Source organism: Haemaphysalis longicornis, unplaced genomic scaffold (assembly GCF_048455015.1).
Source record: "Haemaphysalis longicornis isolate Haplotype H1 unplaced genomic scaffold, Haemaphysalis longicornis Haplotype H1 scaffold_10, whole genome shotgun sequence".
NCBI lineage: Eukaryota > Metazoa > Arthropoda > Arachnida > Ixodida > Ixodidae > Haemaphysalis > Haemaphysalis longicornis.
The window spans coordinates 139,915,764-139,937,084 of NW_027526204.1; the positions used below are offsets into that span (position 1 = coordinate 139,915,764).

Consider the following 21,321-nt stretch of genomic DNA (forward strand, 5'->3'; position numbering starts at 1 on the left):
CCACCGCACAGGGTCTTTTGACAAGCTGCTGTGGTTTTTTCTTTCTTTTTTCAAAGCTCGCTGTACTTTCAGTTTTTCTCCCTTGCTGGAGAAAGCCTTTAATTTCATTTCTTGGTCCAAGCGTTACGTGATCCACCCTGTAAATGCAATTGATGACGACGCGAGCAGGCAAACAAACCATCTCCATCTCGCTTCCGGAATACACGAGAGGGGCTTCGATAGGGCACAGTGCAGAATACGTGATAAGACTTCAATTGCTACTTTCAATAGGGCTTTGTTCTTCTAAGAATGTCCCCTATCTACTACGAAGACCGAGCCGGGATAAGAGCTCACAGCATGCTGCTACTTCCTACTCGCATTGCCCAAGCGTTCAACGTCGAGAACTGGAGTGTTTCATGCAAAGGTGTCCGTATCTATACTTCTCCCATTGGCCAAACAGGCAGCCGCAGTTATCTTTCTAGTTATTTTGGTGGCAAGCAATAATTTGTTACCACACGCATCTCCGCCGCCGTTTCTAATGTCCAGTTGGAAGTCTGCAACTTTGCCAGTACTTGTGCTACTTTTTTGGTGGGAAAATAAGGTCCTCCGGAACTGTAATCTACATGGTTGAGTGAGGCGTAGAAGGCTACAAGGTTGTATAGTGCTTGTAAAGCAAGCGGCGCGAACGCAAGCTTGAAGTTCAGATTTGTCCTGTCTCGCACCCTGCTTTCTGAAATACTGCTTCGATTAAACATTTCGATGCAAATATATGATTAAGTTGTTCAATAGAATGCTTCATTTCCTATTTTACCACCTTCTTTAACGAACATTCAGGACACATACTTGCGAAAGGCGATAAGTCACTTTCTAAATCAGAGTGTTTCTTCCTTTGTTCGTGAAGATATCGTGCAGTAAACTGAATGAGATAACGTTTCAGATACGCCCCTCCTCTTGGAGGAAACCGATTTCATTTCGCCCACGTCACAAACTAGGCATATTGCCCACCCCCTTTCAGGAGTGCGCAGGATTTAGTCTTCGTATACGTATGGATATACGCCAATGTGTTAACCGTTACCTGCTAAGGCTGGCGGCGTCCGCAAAGTCGAATTTCTCTGCGCTATAAAAGCGCAGGCTACGTGCTCTCAACTGTCGCCTTGCATAGTATTAAGCACAGAGTCTCAAGAATGTTTTGAAGTTTTGTTAGCAGCATGACGTGTTGTGAAGCACCCCAGCACACGAGTAATGTTAATGGATGACATGGGTCATAAAGCTAAAAGATATATATTGACCAAAGCCAAAACTATTCCACTTACTTGTTTTGGTTCATATTTGGTTGAGTAACAGAAATAAAATATTTCTCATAGTCCTAACTGAAACCCATATTTTATTACCCAAAGTGGGTCTGAATACGTAGTGAAAAGCAACATTTTCAAATTTCCAGCATTTCTCATCTTTCGTTTTTGGCTTCCGGCGTACGGAAATATTAGTATAGATACTGTATGCTCATTTTGATGTAAAGGAGTGAGGGAGTCCCCGGATCCTAAATCAGTCGCCAAGGTCTCTGGCTTTTGGGAAGGTGCAGAAGGTCTCAGAAACAACGTGTTGTTTCTGAGAAACCAGTTTTCGTAGTGTTGCATATTACACACCCAAAAAATGGTTTTGTTTGCAATTTATGCCTCAGGTATATTCGAAACGTTTCCTGCAGCCGAAGAACATCCAATTTGGGGCCGGAAACCATCCTTTAAAGAGGATACCATCGCACGAAGAGCGCTTTAGGAAAGCCGAGGCAGGTCCGCAGACGATTACTTATAGGCAGGTAGGCAGACATAGGCAAGGATCGAGGAGATATAGTACTGGAAAAGCTTGCTGCCCGATTTTCAGAATGCTTAAGGACTCAAAAAGTGCCCATAGACTGGAAAAACGCCAACATTATTCTAATTCACAAAAAGGGAGATACCGAGGACCTCAAGATTTACAGACTCATCAGCCTACTCTCCGTTTTTTACGCGCTATTTACTGACGTTATAGTTAACCGCATTGGAGACAGCCTGGATTCCCAACAACAGGGAGAAGGCTGGGTTTAGGATAGGGTACTCAAGCACGGATCACATCCATCTCGTCAATTAAGTGATAGAAAAATCCGCAGAGTACACTAAACGCCTTTACGTGACATTTATAGATTATGAGAAAGCGTTTGATTCAGTACTCACCGCAGCCGCGCTAGAAGCACTAAAAGACCAGGGTAGAGAAGAGACCTGCATAAGACTTCTAGAAAACATATATAAGGAATGCACGGGCACGATAACCATCCAGAAACAAAGCGATAAATTTCCCATCCAAAAGACAATAAGACAGGGAGATACCATGTCGCTAAAACTATTCACAGCACGTCTGTTTAGAAAGCTGGACTGGGAAAACATAGGATTAAGGATAAATGGGGAATACTTGAGCCATTTGAGGTTCGCGGACGACATTGTCTCTCTGAGTGAGAGTGCAGAAGACATGCAAAGAACGCTTGAGGAACTACAATCAGAAAGCGCGGCCGTGGGGCTAAAAATAAATATGAAAAAGTGTAAAGTAATGAGAAATAAGCGTACTAAAAACGTCCTTTTCAGCCTTCCAGCTAGAAGAAATAAAAGAATACAACCACCTAGGACAGATGATTAGTGCTGACCCCAACCACGAGAAAGAAATCCGGCGCAGAATAGGTACGGGCTGGGCAGTACTCGGCAAGCACCTCCCAAATAATGAAAAGTAAGCTACCGCTGTCACTCAAAAGAAACATCTACAAGCAATGCGTCCTGCCACTAATGACATATGGAGCTGAAACTTGGCGCCTTAACTAGAGAGCCAACTTTGGTCGGCTCAACATGCATGAAACGAATAATGTTAGGAGTAACACTCAGGGACAGTAAACGAGCTACCTGGATCAGATAACAAAATAGAAGATATAGTTGAAATAAAGGAAAAGAATGTAGTGAGGCGAAACGACAACCGGTGGACAATTAGGGTAACAGAGTGGATACCAAGAGACTCGTCTAAAAGAAGGGGAAGGCCAGTAATCTGCTGGAGGGATGAAACTCGGAAATTCGGGGGTGAACTGTGGACTCGAGCAGCGCAGCACTGGAGCGGTTGGAGGTCAGTGGGAGAGGCCTGTGGACCTGAGTAGGCTGCTGCTGCTGATGATGATGATGAATTTGAACTGCACGCGTTGGTCCTTATACACGCACCGGGGTTGCCTCCACAACCGGCTCGGTGCACAGTGCCCCATGACGGTGTGCACCGGCACGGTTCGTTGATCGAGGACAAACTGAGTGGTTCTACCCAAGCGCCATCTCCTAAGCTATGGAAGCAACTCATAAATACGTTCACAAGTGGCAATAAAGCAGCGTAATGTGGCATAGCGCTACTACAAAGGGTATTTATTGAAAGCCAATGATTATATGCACACAAAAACCATACCGTCGCAGTTGCGCGGCATCGTACGTACTTCCACCGTTTCCACAAAACAGCTACCTACAAGCTTCTCATCTTCGACAGCCATAACGCGAGTTTCTGTTGTGTTCCGCCCTTCCGCTACAGCAAAGCAGGTAGGGCTTCGTGGTCTGGACATTCCAGTAATTGTACGCGTAATTCAATCGAATGAAACAAATGCAAAGCCCCAACTGGCTGGCCATGCATGCAGCGCCTTCTTTCGCGTCATTTACCATCGGTGGCCGTTACAGCGCCCGTTCTCAGCCCGCCGTATCATTGCCCGATGAATCCGCAAGCAACTCATCCTTGTCAGCAGCAATATACATCCCGTTCCGCCTTCACAGGAGTGCGTCGATAAGTCGTCGCTGCAGCAGACGGCGGAGGAAGCCGCTTCGCCGCCGTCGTCAGCGATGCATTCGGGATCGCACCGCACCATCGACTCTCTCGGTGCCCGGCGGGGCAACCGAAAATTGCCCCGCGGCGGTGCGCCCCGGCTTATCGAGGACAGATGGTGCGCACCAGTGCAATTTGTCGAGGTAGAAAAGGCGCCCCGGTGTGCACCGGTTTCTCGGAGATGCTGTTATACTCTGCATGCTTTTGCCCCTCCCCAGGTTTCACATTAGTGGAGATGGCCCGGGATTTTTTTTTTTTTTTTCAGTGATACCTAAGCCCAACAAACCCCTCAAGTTGAACAATTTCCGTCCCATCTCCCTGACCTCCTGCCTGGGAAAGCTCTTTGAACACCTCGTTCACAACCGCATCTCTGGATACCTCGAAGATGATCACCACTTCTCCGACAACATGTTTGGCTTCTGTCCCCACCTCACAACGCAAGACATACTCTTATACCTAAAAGAAGACCTCCTCGACCACCTTACTTCTCACAATCGCTATACAATCCTGGCACTTGATATTAAAGGCGCATTTGACAATGTGTCCCATGAAGCCATACTCGCCGGACTAAATTCGACTAACTGCGGACAACATACATACAACTATGTTAAAGCATTCTTGACAAATCGTACAGCCACAGTGGGGTTAAGCCACCTACGCACTGCCCCTTTTCCTACACGACCACAAGGCACGCCACAAGGATCGGTAATTTCCCCTATTCTATTTAACCTGGCGATGACAGATCTACCTCCGCTGCTGCAAGCCCTTCCGCACCTCAAACATGCCATCTATGCAGATGATCTGACACTTTGGACCTCCACTAGCTCTATTTGAGAACAACAAGACACCTTACAGCAAGCTGTCCACATCATTCAAGACTACATGCAACCAAGAGGTCTGACATGTGCTCCCGAAAAATCATCGATTCTGACTCTCACAAAAACGACCTCTCATCGCTTCAAGGACGAAATTCCTCTACCGATAGTTACCTTGAACGGACAAGCAATCTCCCATGCTTCTCAACTTCGCATATTAGGTCTCAATATCCCACAAGACGGTTCCAGGTCCCAAACAATCCTACCATTACAACGTACAGTAACCCAGCTAACACACCTCCTACATCGAGCAGCACGAGGACGACGCGGCCTTAAAGAACATGACACCACGAGACTCATCCAAGCACTACTAACAAGTCGCATCACGTATACGGCACACCATACCTACTGCTCAAAACTGCAGAAATCAAGAAGCTCGACATTCTAATCCGCCAAACCTACAAGACAACACACGGCCTTCCTTCTACTACAGCAACCAAGAAATTACTCCAACTGGGCCTCCACAATACATGGCAAGAACTTATCGAAGCCCACAAAGCCACGCAACTACGTCGGCTCACCCTTACACCTACTGCCCGGAACCTACTCACCACACTCGGCTATTCAGCTCAAGCCCGCCATGACCAAAAGGAACAAATCCCTCTCTCAACCCGCCAGCAATTGCGCATCGTCCCCATATCACGCAATATGCATCCATAGTACCACACCACCCGCCGTCAAGCTAGAGCTCACCACCATTCGACTGCATATGCTCAACAAACTATACCACTCGGTACGTAGATGCTACGGCATACAATCCACAAGAACTCGCCGCCGTTACGATTCGCTCCTCACAGCCCACCACAGCGGAAGAAGTCGTCATTGCCGTCGCGTTGCAAACCATACCACTATCCTAACAGATTCCTAAAAAGCCTGCCGTAACTACCTCACCGGCCGTATCTCTCATCAAGTCCTGCGAATTTTACGTCAGAATCTCCATCTGCCCCTCGCACATATCGTATGGACTCCAGGTCACATGGGATTAGAAGGCAATGAAGCGGCTCACGCCGCGGCCCGCGAACACGTCTCCGGACCGTTGTCGACTGCCAGTTGTAAAATAAAGTGGTTCTCTCTCTCTCGACTGCCCTAATAACTCCCTCCCCTTCGCCCCGCCCCAAACCCTGCCCACGCCTCTCCTCGCATACGCCAATATCCACACCCACTATAGGCTACAACGACAGAAATACCCACCTTCTCACCATACTCTCTCCAGGACCGACGCAGTTCCCCCCCCCCCCCCCAATACACTGTACCACGCCATGTTCCCTACCCAATACACAGCCACGTGTCACTTTTGCCCAAACATGGGACCTCTCTACCATATTACTGTAGAATGCCCCAACACCCCTACCCAACCGCCACTCCCCAACATCACCAGACAGCAGTGGGTGGAGCTGCTGGCCAGCTCCGACCCCTCTACCCAGCGCATGCTGGTAGAGAGGGCAACGCGAGCAGGTCACCTCCAAGGCATCCTGGACCGGGCGGGCGCCCTAACATCGCGCTTGCTGTCTTGAATAAAGTTTATTCAATCAGTGTATTTTTTTAGTCTCGCCTGTCTGGGACACATCTTTTTTTTTTTTCAAATGGCCACAACTTAAAACTCCGCCCCAGCCGTTACATTGTCCACGTCTCAGAATACAGGCTTTTCATTGGGTTTTAGCGCCATTCATTTGGCATTCTCGTCTTGAGCCAATGCCACGTGATGGCCTTTTTTTCCGGTTGTGCGAGTGTTCTTGGGCTTGTTCGTTTTTTGTAGCGTGAGCTACACTGTCCGAGGTTTAGCAGTTCCGCGTGGCTCCTGGAGAGCCGTGCTGCGCAAGCGCGGCACGTGGCGGCCCGGTCCACTTGATGATCATGCGAGGGGTGGCCGGGTGTGGAACCGGTGGCTCGTGCGTCGCAGCAACACCGGCGTGCGCCTGTGGAACCAGCTTAGCTCTGGGGCGATTGGTGACGCTGCGCCGGAGCCGTTTGATAAATATAAAGTCGCATAATGAGTATATCGTGCGTGTGTCATTGAAGCAGCAGTAAGCATGATAATCGAGGTAATCCTAGACAACCAGGAAAGCCAAGAATAACCAGCTGAACCTTAGCTCACGCTACGTATATCCTGGCATAGCTGGGCTAAGCCATTGCTAATTTTTTTTTTTTTTGTATGGCAGCTTATTGTTTCTTGTGTATTCTTCCTTCGAGGTGTTTAACGCCCGTTCTCGAGAGCTGCACTACAGACACGTTTCTCCCATTTTCTTTCTGACATTATTGGGTCATCGATGTCTGCTGAAGCGCCCAAAAGGCCGCGAGGTTTTCTCAAGGAAGTGCATGACACCTTTCATTTTTACAGGACCGCCGCCCGTTTCAATACTGAGCACGTCTTCACTGCTTCACTCGAGTATATTTACGATAGTTTCTGCACTTTACCCCATACGTTTGAATCGTGCGCCATACTTCCAATACGAATACCAGGACGTCTTAAATGGAGTGAGTGAAAACTCTATGGTGTGTTGCCCCGGGTGTAAAAACGTGTTTCATTATTGTTGTTGTTGTAGAACTTTTATTGGGAGAAGAAAGAGGAAGGGGGCAGGGGTGAAAAGTTGAAAGGGAGTTCATGGGTGGGGCCCAACGTCGAGGGCTCCAGATGCAACGGCTCCCACCTTGGCTCTCTGGATCAGACGTAGCTGATCTTCGAGAGATGAGCTGGTAAGGGCTGCCTCCCATGTCTCGATAGGATTAATCTGTATACTATTGTTTTCCTGGGGCCAGATGCGCGGGCACGCCCAGGTTGCGTGAAATAGCGTGGCTATCTCTCCGCATTTTGTGCACGTTTCTTGGAAGGAATTGGGGAACATTTTTGCCAGTCGTTACTTATGTGGGTACGTGTTTGTTTGTATTTGCCTCAGGATTTGAGCTTGAAAGGATTTGAAAGGTACTTCTCTTTTGCCTAATAAGCGAGAGTCTTTCTCCATATTTTTCGGGGAGGGGGGTGTGATAAGCGTGATCGTCAGGTGTGCGGTGTGTGAGTTCACGCACTGCCTTGTCCGCTGCTTCATTACCCTCCAGTCCTTCGTGTACGGGACACCATGTGATATTGTATTTTTTCTTCAGCTCAGGTGGAAGAAGGTTTTTGAGGCGTTTTGGTATTCTTCCTGCGGCAAGATTCAATACTGCTCTCTTGGAGTCTGTTATTATGTTCAGACTTCTGCCCGTCTTTTCGCCGAGTCGAATTGCCATGAGGATGGCACCAGTCTCCGCTTCTTCTGTGTTTGACTGTCTAATTGTCATGCAATCTTGCAGAGCTCCCTTGAAATCTGTGACCACTAGTGTGGTGTTGGTTTTGTCACATGTTCCAGCATCCGTATAGACCGTGAGGTATTTGACTCTCGCTTGCCTTCTGTCTTTGTGTACAGTGGGGTCCATGTTTTTCGGTAGAGGAAGGGTTTTGATGTGACTGCGCTGTTCAGGTTGCAAGTCCGTCATGGCGTCCAGTCGTGTTCTTTCTGGGGGGCTACCTATCTTCCATAGGATGGATCTCCCAGTTTTAGTGGTGGCAAGCCTTTCCTTCTGGGCGATTAGTAATGCTTCCTTGATCTCTTCGAACGTGTTGTACACTCCTAATTGAAAGAATTTTTCCGTGGACGTGTACAATGGTAGGCCCAGTGCTGCTTTATATGCCGTCCTGATGATAATGTTTATTCGTTCTTCCTCTTGTTTGTTGAGGTTGTGATACGGTAAGCTGTACGCCAGCCTACTCGTGACGAGGGCTTGCATGATTCTTAATGTTTCCTCTTCCCTCAATCCGGCTCTTCCTTTAGTGATTCTCTTCACAATTCGGGCTAGCTGGGTTGAAGATTTGCTGATTTTTTCAATAGTGAGATCGGCTCTTCCGTTTCTTTGCATTGTCATTCCCAGGACGCGAATGTGGTCTCTTTCTGGGATTACGGATTGGCCAATCTTCACAGCTATCTTCTCTTCCTTGTTGCTGCTTCGGTGTGCGTGGATTCTTACTATCTCTGATTTTTCCGGGGCGCACTGGAGTCCATTTTCGCCTGCCAGCTTTACTACCCAGTTTACGGCGTTCTGAAGATGCCTTTCTTTTTCTGTAGTTGACCCTTGCGTCGCCCATATCGTTATATCATCTGCATAGATGACGTGTCCAATGTTCGGGAGTTCTCTCAGCTTGTTCGCGATCTTTATCATCGAAATGTTGAAGAGGAGAGGGGATAAGATGGATCCCTGTGGCGTGCCTGCATTTGGCATCTGAAAGGGTTTTGATCTCAGTTGGCCAATTCCTACCGTTGCTGTTCTGTTGGATAGGAACGCTGTTACGAACTTAAAGGTTCTTTCGCCGCAGCTCATTGCGCTGAGAGTTTCTAAAATGGCTTTGTGGGAGACGTTATCAAATGCTCCCTTCAAGTCCAGGGCTAGGATAAAATGTACAAAATGTACAAACTAACAAAGTAAGGAAAGGCACATCTTTCATTCACAAAGGTGTTGTGGCTTAGTTTCAATTGAGCGAGCGAATAGCGACGACCCGTCGGCGGCCGGCGGACGGAACGCTGGGCCGACTGACTCGATCGGTAGGTCGGCTGGTCGGCGAACCGTGCAGTAGCGCAGCCATTTTCCAGCTCATCTCCTATTGACGTCACACGAAAACGCCACAGAAAATGGGCGAGCGTAAAGAGAGGAGGACAGCATTTTCTAATTGATTTTTCTACTAAATAAATTCGCGTAAACGCGGCCAGAGTGGTCGAAACAATGTCTACGGACTCCGAACTACAATTTGCGCTAGTAATCCCGCAATGTTTAAAAATCACTTCAGTGTCTCTTTAAAATGGTCCCAAAAGCCATGCCATTCGCGTGGCTCGCCAGAAAAGCTGGGGACTCGCAGCTTCGGCAGGGCAACCCTCGATGTCAATGGGCTGACGTGCAAGCTAGGGCGGATTCGGATGCTGTGCACTTGCTCTTGGCATGCAGGAGGTCCTTCGGGCTCAACTGAGATTTGCAGCACGGCAGCAAGGTCACCCATTAGCACTCAGCTCACCCACTGAAGTGCGATACCTTCTGCCTCTGCATTTCCAGCACCCTTCTCCGTCGCTACAACCACCTTGGATGTACCCGCGTCTGCAAATTACAACTGGAGTGCCCGGCATTACCCGCAAACAGGATATCGCCACCCCTGCCTTAAAGTTCTTCGCCTTGGAACTGCTCTTCCAAAAATACAGGGCCCACACCCATCTATACACGGATGGGTCTGTGACAGATAGCTCATCGGCTATAGGAATCTGGTTCCCGTCCTCCTGTACCGCCTTCAGCGCAACGCTTAGCCACAGGACGACATCTATGGTCACCGAACTTGCCGCTCTGCGGGCTGCTTTCGCCTACATCATCGAGCTACAATGTCCCCAATTATCCAGTAAAAGTAAAACGCATTTACTTTTTCCATATATGCACTTTGGCACAGATTGCGACATTTCGTAAGTGTTTTTCTTTTACTCTTTTATGCATTTTCTATACCGTATGAAAATGCCGCCTTTTGTAATGCATACGTGATGCTCCTGAATGTTTACGCATCGGTGATTATATGGTGCCTTGCGTTTAGCTCCTTTACAATCACCTGTGTTGACGAACACTACAACAGCAAACGTGGATTGCTTTCGATTTAGCGTAATTGTTTGTCAAATCACTAACTCAACTTAGCAGCTTTTACTGCAGAATGCAATTTATTACCCTGTGCTACTTGCTGCTGTTTTGTTGGCGGCAGCAAGCCATGCAAAGTGGTACTCTTGATTTACAGTCTCAGACTCACCGCGGATAGTCCGCGGGTAGTCCAAGGATACATGGGCAAAGCGAATGCCGGACTGCTGCTTGGGGAGTCCGCGGTGAATCCGGGACCGGAAATCAAAGCGGCCCAGTGTCTTGTACCGAACACAAACACAGCTGCTGAGATTTACAGCACTATTTGAACTCTGCATCCCCGCCCGCCGCTCGCGTTGAAAGGGGCTCAGACTGCTCGGTTGGCGACATAATAGGACATGCAGGTCCTTGAGTTTGCCCATGCTATGCTGGGCAGCTAAGCTACGCCGCTTTGAATTCTCAAGAAAGGGCACTTTCAACCATGCCCTCCATGCTCTCAGGGCATGACAGCTGATGCAACGCAGGTGCAGGCCGAAAACAGAACACTTTTAGCACTATGGGTGCGTTCCAATTTACCGTTTAGACAGCTTCGTTGCCGTCTTCGCAGACAGTACGCCATGTTAAGCCCCGTTCCAATTCGAACGAAGCAGTCAACGAAGACTGCTTCAAGGAGACAGCATCGAAGTCAGCAACGATGCAGGCTACCTTCCTGTCTAAACTAATAAGGGACGCCAGTGCCACCTTTTTGCGTATTAATGTTAAAACAAAAGAACTTGTTCCTTTATTTAAATATTTAGTATAAGTTACTAGTGATGAAAATGACTTTGTTTAATTTTTTAATTACGTAACATTTGTAATAACAACGGTAATAATAGTTACGAAACCTGCGGCTTGCGCAACTCAACATGTCTGCTATGACGCTGTCGTCTGCGCTGGTGTTGCGCTTGCGACCGCGGCGCCGTTCCAATTTTATTCCTTTAGACGTCTAGTTAGACTGCTTTGTAGGCTGTCTACGAAGCTGTCCGCGAATTGGAACGCAGCCTATGTATGCACCGTCATTGGGAGCCAAGCCGATTCACACGCTACCCATCATTTCCATAAAGCATGGAGGAAAGAATACTCCATAAAGGCACGCGATTGCAGCGCCAGTTTTTGCTCTACGGAATAAAGAGTTATTACCTTAACATAAAGTTTGCCTTTTGAACTAACAGTTATTTTAAAATTGTTATTTTAAAATGCTAAAAGTTGAGTAATTTTTATGATTAAATAAAATAACAATCAAAATGTTATTTTTTTTAAAAGCTGCTCGCGTCCTCTGGGAGATATAATAAAATACTCTTACTTTGTCGTGTCCTGTGTGGTATCGGTACATGGGTTGTCTCGCGTATTTGTATTTGTGCTGTTTGCAATTTGTGTACTTCACCGAATGTACCGTGAGTGATGTTTACTCAATGCTTGGTACGTTTCACCCATGACCATGTGCGAACACGTTACTAGTTCTCCAAATGAGGGCAACGCTCGTGCTACCTTTTGCTATGTAGCGCGGGGCGTGGTGTAAAGGGGTCCCTTTTGACGATCGAGGTGAACGACAAGCGTAGTACGTCGCAAGGTAATAATGACCACCCATTGCGCGATCCTTGCCGTATTGTCGGTCATGTTCCTCGGCAGAGTCTCATGCTTCCGAGACATTACGACGGACGTCTTCGGCAATGCCAAACCGGGCGTTCTGAGCGCGTTCGGGGACTTCAACTCCGACAAGCTCACCGATCTCTTTGTCGTGTCCAGCGACTTCCGCACAGTTCAGCTATGGATCGCCACGGGAGCGAAGCCGTCGTTCGAGAAATCCAACATTGAGTGCAATATCTCGGGCGTGATCACGTCCGTCATGCCTGGCGACTTCGACGGCGACTCGATCATGGACGTGCTTCTTACGTCAAAATCCTCCGGCAAACCCGACGTCGACGACATCGAAATATTCTGGGGCCGTCTACGAATGGGCGTCGACTGCACCAACAGCACGAAGATCACTGCAAACCGGCAGCCGCTACTTTTCGACTATAATAACGACAGAGTCGTAGACATACTGTCTTCAAAGCCTGGAGATCCGGATAACTTGAGAACGGTTTGGACCTTCGGTTCGACCAGGACGCCGACTCCAGTGAACATGGGCCCAGGCTTGGGCCAGCTTTCGAGCCCGCATTCGAACTCGTACGTTGATTTAAATGACGACATGACAGCCGACCTCATGCTCACCGGCAAATCATCGATGGAGATCTGGTACTGGATCGGCAATGGCTCGTTCGGCGGCCCGCACAGACGGGACTACCCGCAGGACGCCGCAGTCAAGGGCCAGTCGCTCTTCGTCGACGTAGACGCCGACGGCGACATGGAACACGTTATGCCTGTTTGCCTCGGCAGCGCCGACTGCCGGCATTCGGCCATTATGGTGCTGAACGGTACTCACTGGGTTCCGTGGTACGAGTCGTTCCAGGACAACACGAATTACACGTGGAGGTTCCACCATGAAGAAGATTCCCCTGAACTCACTCTGCCTATTACACTGCGTACTGCAGACGTTGACATGGATGGTTACCCCGATTTCTTGGCAATACTGAAAGGCAAGCCACCCGGACAGAAGAAGACGGTCGTTGGAGCGACACTGTTCCTCAATACCCGCTGCCCGCAGTGCCCCTTTGGGCGGAACCTGGTTCCCTACTGGAATTACGGAGCCCTGGCAAACTTCGATGCAGTGAAACTAGCTGCGTTCTTTGACATCGATGAAGATGGCCACATGGACATCCTCCTCACTAATGGCTCCAAGAGTGACGGCTTCCGCACGTATGCACTTCGCAACCTGTTCAGCGACGACGCGTGCTTTATCAAAGTCCTCGCTCTGAGTGGCCTCTGCTACACCGACTGCCCTCAAGGCCAGCTGGCCTACGGCACAAACCAGCCGGGACCCCTGGTGCGATACCGAATCATAACGTCCAGCGGTCACCCACAGGTAAGGTTGCTCCATGCGATCACTTCTTCGCCTTTTGGCCAAGATCAAACTCCGTGCGAACTCGATATTGCTGACAAAACTCACTTCTTAACCTATTTTCGTTTTTGTGGTATCTGGGGTGCCCAGAGCCATCAAGTATGGTGTACAAAGGTGATGCAGCCCTTTTACATTTTTGTATGATTTGTCAACACTCTAGTTCAATCTACATAAATTTCCCGGTTTCCACATGTGTAACAAGCAATGTTTGCCATCATAATGAGCACAAGAACAAACTCTCATATAATGGTTTTTCTTTTTCCTTTCCTACAACTGGCTTTGTCCATCTGTCATCTGAGTTAATGAATGTCCCAGTTATGCTGGAAACATCTTCAATAAACTACTAAGTAACGGAAATAGTTGTGAGCCACCCACAGGCCTAGTGCCTTACTCCGCAACGTTTTTGGTGTTTCTTTATGGGTAGCTTCTGATCTGTTTGCTACCATATGGCTGTGGCCATTCTCTACAAGTGGTCTCTGAATATCAATCTGGTCACAACAACTTTCATTGTAACCTGTGGCAGGCTGTTGAGTCCAACCCCTTGCACCTTCCCTTCAGTCCCGCTCTGCTTTCGCACCCATAGCCTGTCAGCAGTTTCGTTCCCCCGAAAAAACGTCGCTCCCCCTTTACACTCTCGTGCCTTTGCAGGAGAGCTGCAGCAGCCAGCTGTACCAGTCGGCGCACTACGCGCTCCAGCTTCCCTACTCGGTGTTTGGCATCGGCCAGTCGCCAAACTTCGTGGACGTCCTGACGGTGGCCTTCCCCAGCAACGTCAGCGCCCAGCACCCCAGCGTGCACCACCAGTGGACGCAGATCATCCCAAACTCGCAGATGGTCGTCGTCCCCTACCCGCCCGACGACCCCTCCCGGTGGGTCAACAAGCTCTTCGTCACCCCTGGACGACAGGTCGGTAGCACTCGTCATTCGCTGTTCTTTCTCTCGCTCTCCCCCCTGGACGAATTTAAAGAAAACTATTTTAGGCATCCGGATGCCATTTTCATCGAGTGTTTATACAGCGAGATGTTCATTATATGCAAGGAGTTGTACAACTACCATTCAAGTAGTTTTAGTTACTTGTTTAGGGCAAATTTTTATATGGGGTGATCGGAGCCAGGTAATAAAACCGACTTGTGGTCAGGTCTATGCCTCTCTATAGTTCATACCACAAGCAAGGTGCAGCACTGTGGAGGCTGCATTGTTGTCAACAGTGCGCCCACTGAGGGTGCCTAACTCGCCATGAAGGGGGTCCCCTCTCGGCAAGTGGAACCGCAAGGCCCCGGCGCCTTTTGTCACTTCCTTCGCGGTGAGTTAGGCGCCCTGAGGGGGCGGGCTGTTGACAACAATGCGGCCTCCACAGTGCTGCACCTGGCTTGTGGTGTGAACTATAGGGTAACATCGAATACATTGGTTTTCTCATATTACGAACCCGGCTTCAAAATTCACATGGCTAGCACCAAAATATTCAGTTAGTTACTGCCTATCTCCACCAGGGCCCGTTTGCCGGTACACATAAGTTCCCGATTAAGTTCCCGCTTACGAATAAGACGCCAATAAGTCGAAGTTGGCCACGGCAAATATTCCGGATGCCAGGAAACTAAACGAAAACGCTACTTTAACCGAGCGTTTGTATCAGTTTCGGACAAACGACTTATTACCTAGACAGCACTAAAGTCGTACTTGAGAACTGATTCCCACACTTATCGCGTTCGGGCAAACGCAGGCCTTTTTTGCCCAACAAGCATCCTTAGCTTAGAAACAAATTTGCTGCAAGATTGAATCTTGTTGTGTTGACACTCGTTGTGTTGACACTTGTACTTAGCACAGATAGTTTCTGGCCACTTTGTTTGTATTATGCCAGCAAAATGCATGGTTGCTTGAATGCTCTTAGCTTTCCTTGGTGTCTGTCTTCAGTGAGGGTACTGTAGTGGTCGTTGTAGCTCTTGTTGAGTGCTGTGTCAGGTTAACGGCCAATCATCGCCCGTGCTCAATGCAGGTGCTGCTGACGTTCATTGCCCTGGCCGGAACGTGCGTCTTCATTGTGTTGATAATCGGGGCCCTGCACTGGCTGGAGAAGCGCGAAGACCGGCGGATGAAGCTTCAGGAAGCCCACCAGTTCCACTTTGATGCCATGTAGGGGGTCCTCTGTGTGCCAAAGACCCGTCGCCTCGTGACCAACCTGTTACCGCAACTGAACTGCAGTGAAGAAATACCAGCAATATGGCCTTCGACGGGACTTCTGCTGCTTGGTGTGACAGTCAAGACTGGTTCAAGCTGCAATTACTGCCGTCGTGTCGTTGCTTCTTTAGTCGTTAACGCTGCAGTTCAACAATTAACGTGATGTTTGTGCCTTTTGTGAAAAGCCTAATTTGTGGGCTCCAACTTCTCCCACTATAGTGGTTTGTTGATCGAGCGTCGTGAGCGCGCCTGTTTTGCAAGCTGATGTTCCGAAATATTTTTGTGGCAACGCCAATGGAAAACTGTTGGACTAAGCAGACCTGGCAAAAACTTGATTTGTTCACGATTTCTTTGTTGCGATTGCGCCGTACAGCTGCTTTTCTGTTATTGCGAAGCCTTTCTGTATGGCTTGCTTTTCAATAGCAGTTGTGTGGCTCAAGGTGTGTGCAAAGTCTGTAGAAAAAGTGCCTCGATATTATTGGCACATTATTGAGATTAATTATTATGGTAATTACACTGTTCTGCTCTTTTTGTTGCACTTTGCGAAATTTATGTTGCGTTTAGGTACACTGTATTCTTATTTTTGGATGTGCTGTCAGTACCCTCATTCATTCCTAGTCTTTCCAAAGGTCTTTGTTGAAAGGGGTTACCTCTGTACAGAAAGACCAAGACTGTGTTGTTCCTTGTAATTTATGAATGATTGATAAATTTGATTGTTCTGAAAGATTGCATATTGTTGTGTTCTTGACTAGACGGAGGCAGTAGTCAACCGGGACGAGCAGACCATGTTTATTGGTCACCAGATGTTAGTCGAAGAACGCAGAGGATTAGGCGCGGCTGCTTATAAGCGATAGCCGCAGCAGAGAACAGGGCAGATAGTGGCACTCCCTGAGCGGGCGCATGCGCAAGGACACGGTTCAAATGACACAACATCCCTTCCCCAACACAAGGTTCATTAGTCGGTGCTACGGCTTGTAGCGTTCCGGGGGTTGTCTTTTCCGCGTGCTGCGTCGGAGGACTGGTTGGGGATCCTTGTCCCTCTCCGGTTCTGATGCGCGGGCTTCGGGATAGGTAAGACCTGGCACGGAGGCCTGATCTGCAGACGTGGGGCTACGGGCTGCGATTGGCTTCACCGTAGCCGGCGGTAGGACCACAGTGTCCTCGGTCGAGGGCTGACTCGAGGCCGGCTGGACCGCCTTGGTAACCGGGACCGGCATGAGCTCCCCTGGAGCTGCGGTGCTTGCCCAGTCCGGAGTCCCGAGTGGGATTTGTTGGTGTGCCATGGGATTCCAGCCGTCCGGAAGCTCACATTCCGGGGCCTGATGGTACCTCGGGCCCTCCTGGAAGGTACATGGGCGTAAGTCGTCGGCATGAACATAGCGCTCCTCTCCTCCTGTAGACACAACGTATGTGCTGATGCTCACACGCCTGAGCACGGTTCCTTCGAGCCATCGGGCGTCACCCGGGCGCAAGCCTTTCACTAATACGCGGGAGCCTTCACTGAATTCTCTGCAGCCTCCTCGCGTTTGGTTCGCCGACTCCCTTATTCGTTCCAATTTCTCGGTCATTCTTTTCTCCATATCTGGATGCAAAAGGCTCAACCGCGTCCGCGGCTTCCACGACAAGAACCGTTGCGCTGGAGTTTCATCTGTAGTACCGGTTGGGGTGTTGCGGTACCTGAACAGGAACTGGTCAATGCGATGCTGGAGAGTCTTTGATTCCCCAGTCCGCTGCTCGTCGAGGACCTGCTTGAAGAGATCTCTTTTTATGGTTTGCACACACCGTTCAGCGCTGCCGTTTGATGCTGGATGATAAGGAGGCGACTTCACATGCCGAATGCCATTCCTGCTCAAAAACGTTGCAAACTGAGTTGACGTGAACTGCGGGCCATTGTCCGTAACCACTACTTCCGGCAATCCATAAGCAGCGAACACACTACGCAGTTTTTCCACCGTCTTTTCACTGTTCGTCGCTTTCATCACAAACACTTCCACCCACTTTGAATGCGCGTCCACCAGCACGAGAAACCACTGTTGCTCTCGATACGCGAAGTCCAAATGCACTCTCTCCCACCTTCGCGTCGGCCAGCCCCACGACAACAATGGGACGCTGGGTGCTGAGTTTTGCGCCAGTTGACACGTCATACACTCTTTCACTGCTCGTTCTATGTCTTGAGTTAACCTCGGCCACCACACGTGACTTCTAGATAACATTTTCATGCGCGTCATTCCCGGGTGGCCCTCATGCAGCATTGATAACACCTTTTCACGAAGCGCAACAGGCACTATCACGCGATTTCCCCAGGTTACACAATCCTGGTCAACAGACAGTTCGCTACGCCGTACAAAATAAGGGGCGAGTGTATCTTCTGCCACATGCGAAGGCCAGCCGTTTTGAGTGTAAAACAGAACTTTTGATAGGACCTTGTCCCTTTTCGTTTCCATTCTAATCTCTTTTGCAGACAGCGGGGTTTCATCGAGCACAGAAAAAAAATGTACGTCTTCCGACTCGGGTGCTTGGCTCGACAACTGCAAAGGCAACCGCGACAGTGCGTCAGCATTTGCAATCTCGCTAGCCTTGCGATAAACCCAGCGGTAGTTATAGGCTGCAAGAAGCAAAGCCCAACGCTGAACACGCGCTGCTGCCATTGCGGGAACTGGCTTATCATGCGCGAGCAGGCCCAGCAATGGTTGGTGATCAGAGTATATGCTAAAGGATCGACCGAACAAGTATTTGTGAAATCTGCGCAGCCGGAACACTACTGCCAATGCCTCTTTTTCGATGTGCGCATACGCCTGCTCAGATTTACTGAGAATCCTCGACGCAAAGGCTATCGGCCTCTCCACTGGGCCTTCTTTGTGGAACAGTATAGCTCCCACTCCGTAGGCTGACGCGTCACAGACGAGGCCGAGATTCTTCGATGGGTCGTAGTGGGCTAATACCGTGTTTTGCGTAAGCCATCCTTTGCTTGTTTGGAACACTCGCTCGGCCTCAACTGTCCATTTCCATTTTGTGCTATCTCTGAGTAGGTCGTATAGCGGTTTTAGTTCTGCTGATAGGTTGGGAACGAACTTGCCATAGAAATTCAACAGTCCCAGATACGCCCGGAGTTCCTGTTTATTCTTTGGGGCTGGCGCTTCCTTTATTGCTGCTATTTTTACGTCTGAAGGCCTAATTCCGTTCCCGTCTATCACGTGGCCCAAGTAGGTCAGTGACGTCTCAAAGAACTTACATTTGTCTTTTTTCAGTTTAATTCCATGTTCCTTAAACCTAGCTAGCACGCTTTCCACCTTCTGATAGCACTCCTTGAAGGTTTCCCCAGCGATTAACACATCATCAATGTAACAGGATACTCTATCTAGGCCTTTTAACAGGTCATCCATTACCGCCTGAAAAATAGACGGGGCACTCGTGATCCCATAGGGTAGCCGTGTATACTGAAACAATCCAAGATGCGTATTCATGGTGACTAAACTCTGCGAGTCCGGATCAAGTTCTAGTTGCTGGTAGGCCGTTGAGAGATCTAGGACTGTGAAATATTTACACCCGTGCAACGTTGCGAAGATATCTTCCATTACTGGCAACGGGTAATGGTCCGTTCGGAGAGACTGGTTTACTGTCATTTTATAATCCCCGCAAATTCTGACCTCCCCGTTGGGTTTATAAACGACCACTAGAGGCGTTGCCCAGTCGCTACGTTGAACCGGAATTAGGACCCCAGCTCCTACCAGCGCCTGCAATTCTTTTGACACCGCGTCTCACATCGCGAAAGGCACCGCTCGATGCTTGCAGAACACGGGCGTGCTCCCTTCTTTCAAAAGCAGTTTTACCGGGGTGCCTTTTATCAACCCAAGTTCGGGCTCGAACACCTCTAGAAATTTTTCTACCAGTTGTGCTACCTTGTCTACGCTGACACCGCACACGCTCAACCAGTCCAGCTTAAGAGCCTCCAGCCAATCTCGACCCATCAGCACCGTCTCACATTTCTGTGGCGTCCGCACGACAACTAGCGGGAGGGTGACCGCCTGACCATGGTGCTCGACCGGTACCTTCACCCTCCCCACGGTCTGCAGGGGAACGCCCCCGTACGTTCGTAGCCTAATTCGACAACTTTCCAGGGCTAGGTCTGGCCAATACTTCACAAACACACTTTCAGGTACAATCGAAACAGGTGCCCCCGTGTCGATTTGCATTCGCACATTTCTACCTGCCACCTTAACGTTCACCGTATAGCTAGGATGGTTACTGTCGCAGGCAAATATGTTATGCAGCACAAGTTCGTCCTCACCGTTCATTGTCTCTAGGTTGTCACGGACGTCGTCCACGGCCCGCACCGCGCGCGATGAGGCAGCCTTGCAGGCCCTCGACAGATGACCCATCCGCTTGCATAGATGGCACTTGTATTTCCGGAACGGGCAGGACCTTCCGTCGTGGGATGATCCACCGCAGCGGAAACAGTCTGGCGTTTCGATGGGGTGTTCCGCTCCGTCGGCTGCTGCTGCTGGCTTGGCTGAAGCTCTAGCTGCGGGCTTGGCCCGGTAGGTGTGGCGAACATCATGCACTTCCTCCGGTTGTCTCGTAGCTGGTTGAAACTTTCTAGTCTCGGCCCAAGCTAGTTCAACACTTTTGGCAATGTCGCACGCTGTGGCAAAGGTCAATGTGCTCTTCTTGAGAAGTTCCGCTTGGGTCGGTTGGTCTTTTAAGCCGGCCACAAACTGGTCCCGCAACGCTTCTTCCAGAAAGGGCCCAAATTCACACGACGATGCCAGCCTTTTTAATTCCACGGCGAATGCAGCCACACTCTCACCTTCATGCTGGGACCGGCGATTAAACTGGAACCGTTCCGCAATCACCATTCGCTTGGGGGCGTAATGCTCCTTGAGAACGGTGACGAGCTGACTGTATTCCTTCTCCTCAGGCTTTGCCGGGGCGAGCAGGTTCTTTAACGTGCGGTAAGTCTTCTTGCCCATGGCGGTCACGAATGTCGAGACTTTCAAATCATCGCTCACCTTCACGGCGCGGACGTAGTGTTCAAACCGCTCCACGTATGATTCAAAGTCTTCGTCCTCATCTTCGTCGAATCGCTCGAACTGGCCTAGCGAAGCCATGTCGCTGTATCGACCCGGCTGCCTCCGTTGATTCCTGGTCACGGCAATCCCATCCTCGTCGCCACTGTTGTGTTCTTGACTAGACGGAGGCAGTAGTCAACCGGGACGAGCAGACCATGTTTATTGGTCACCAGATGTTAGTCGAAGAACGCAGAGGATTAGGCGCGACTGCTTATAAGCGATAGCCGCAGCAGAGAACAGGGCAGATAGTGGCACTCCCTGAGCGGGCGCATGCGCAAGGACACGGTTCAAATGACACAACACATATGGTCTGTGCTTTGCTGGAAACAACAAGAACAAAAAATAACAATGTTTGATCGTTGTGCTTAAAATCTGCATTTTGTTTGAAACCTGGTGTTTTGTTTTTGCTTTGCAAGTGACTGCACCGACAAAAACAAGCAAACCACACCTTAATTATTAATTTAAACAATGGGAAACCTAATCCTGAAGTCAAATATCCTAAAGTGGCCATGAAGACAAAATATGTTTGTTTTATTTGAAAGAATAGGTGTTTTATAGTGCCCCCAACGCTTGTCCGGCAGCAAACGATGCTCTATTCACTAAGAAATTACACAACTTAAGCCGAAATTTGTATTCTCCCACTAAATCATGTGCTTCATGACAGCGATGATGTATCGAGGGCAGGTAT

The 21,321-nt window shown here is 49.3% G+C and overlaps 2 protein-coding genes across 2 annotated transcripts; one reads left to right on the forward strand and one right to left on the reverse strand.

Moving 5' to 3' along the window:
• Window positions 1-11,689: 11,689 nt before the first annotated feature.
• On the forward strand, window positions 11,690-16,293 carry LOC144159477 (T-cell immunomodulatory protein). Its single transcript, XM_077690997.1, has 3 exons — window positions 11,690-13,353; window positions 14,038-14,295; window positions 15,383-16,293. Exons 1-3 carry the CDS (start codon window positions 11,965-11,967, stop codon window positions 15,521-15,523), a joined length of 1,788 nt encoding a protein of 595 aa, XP_077547123.1. The 5' UTR covers window positions 11,690-11,964; the 3' UTR covers window positions 15,524-16,293.
• Window positions 16,294-16,720: 427 nt separating this feature from the next.
• On the reverse strand, window positions 16,721-21,078 carry LOC144159478 (uncharacterized). The gene is made up of 2 exons (XM_077690998.1): window positions 19,853-21,078; window positions 16,721-16,904 (listed from the first exon to the last, which is right to left on the reverse strand). Exons 1-2 carry the CDS (start codon window positions 20,670-20,672, stop codon window positions 16,870-16,872), a joined length of 855 nt encoding a protein of 284 aa, XP_077547124.1. The 5' UTR covers window positions 20,673-21,078; the 3' UTR covers window positions 16,721-16,869.
• Window positions 21,079-21,321: the final 243 nt, after the last annotated feature.

Bases quoted from the DNA above. Each gene is read 5' to 3' on its own strand.
- LOC144159477 (XM_077690997.1), top strand. From the start codon at position 11,965: ATGACCACCCATTGCGCGATCCTTGCCGTATTGTCGGTCATGTTCCTC. The intron at 13,354-14,037 runs GTAAGGTTGCTC...GTGCCTTTGCAG, and splicing joins CGTCCAGCGGTCACCCACAG to GAGAGCTGCAGCAGCCAGCT. The intron at 14,296-15,382 runs GTCGGTAGCACT...TGCTCAATGCAG, and splicing joins TCGTCACCCCTGGACGACAG to GTGCTGCTGACGTTCATTGC.
- LOC144159478 (XM_077690998.1), bottom strand. From the start codon at position 20,672: ATGGCTTCGCTAGGCCAGTTCGAGCGATTCGACGAAGATGAGGACGAA. The intron at 16,905-19,852 runs GTGAGGACGAAC...TGTACCTTCCAG, and splicing joins CAACCTAGAGACAATGAACG to GAGGGCCCGAGGTACCATCA.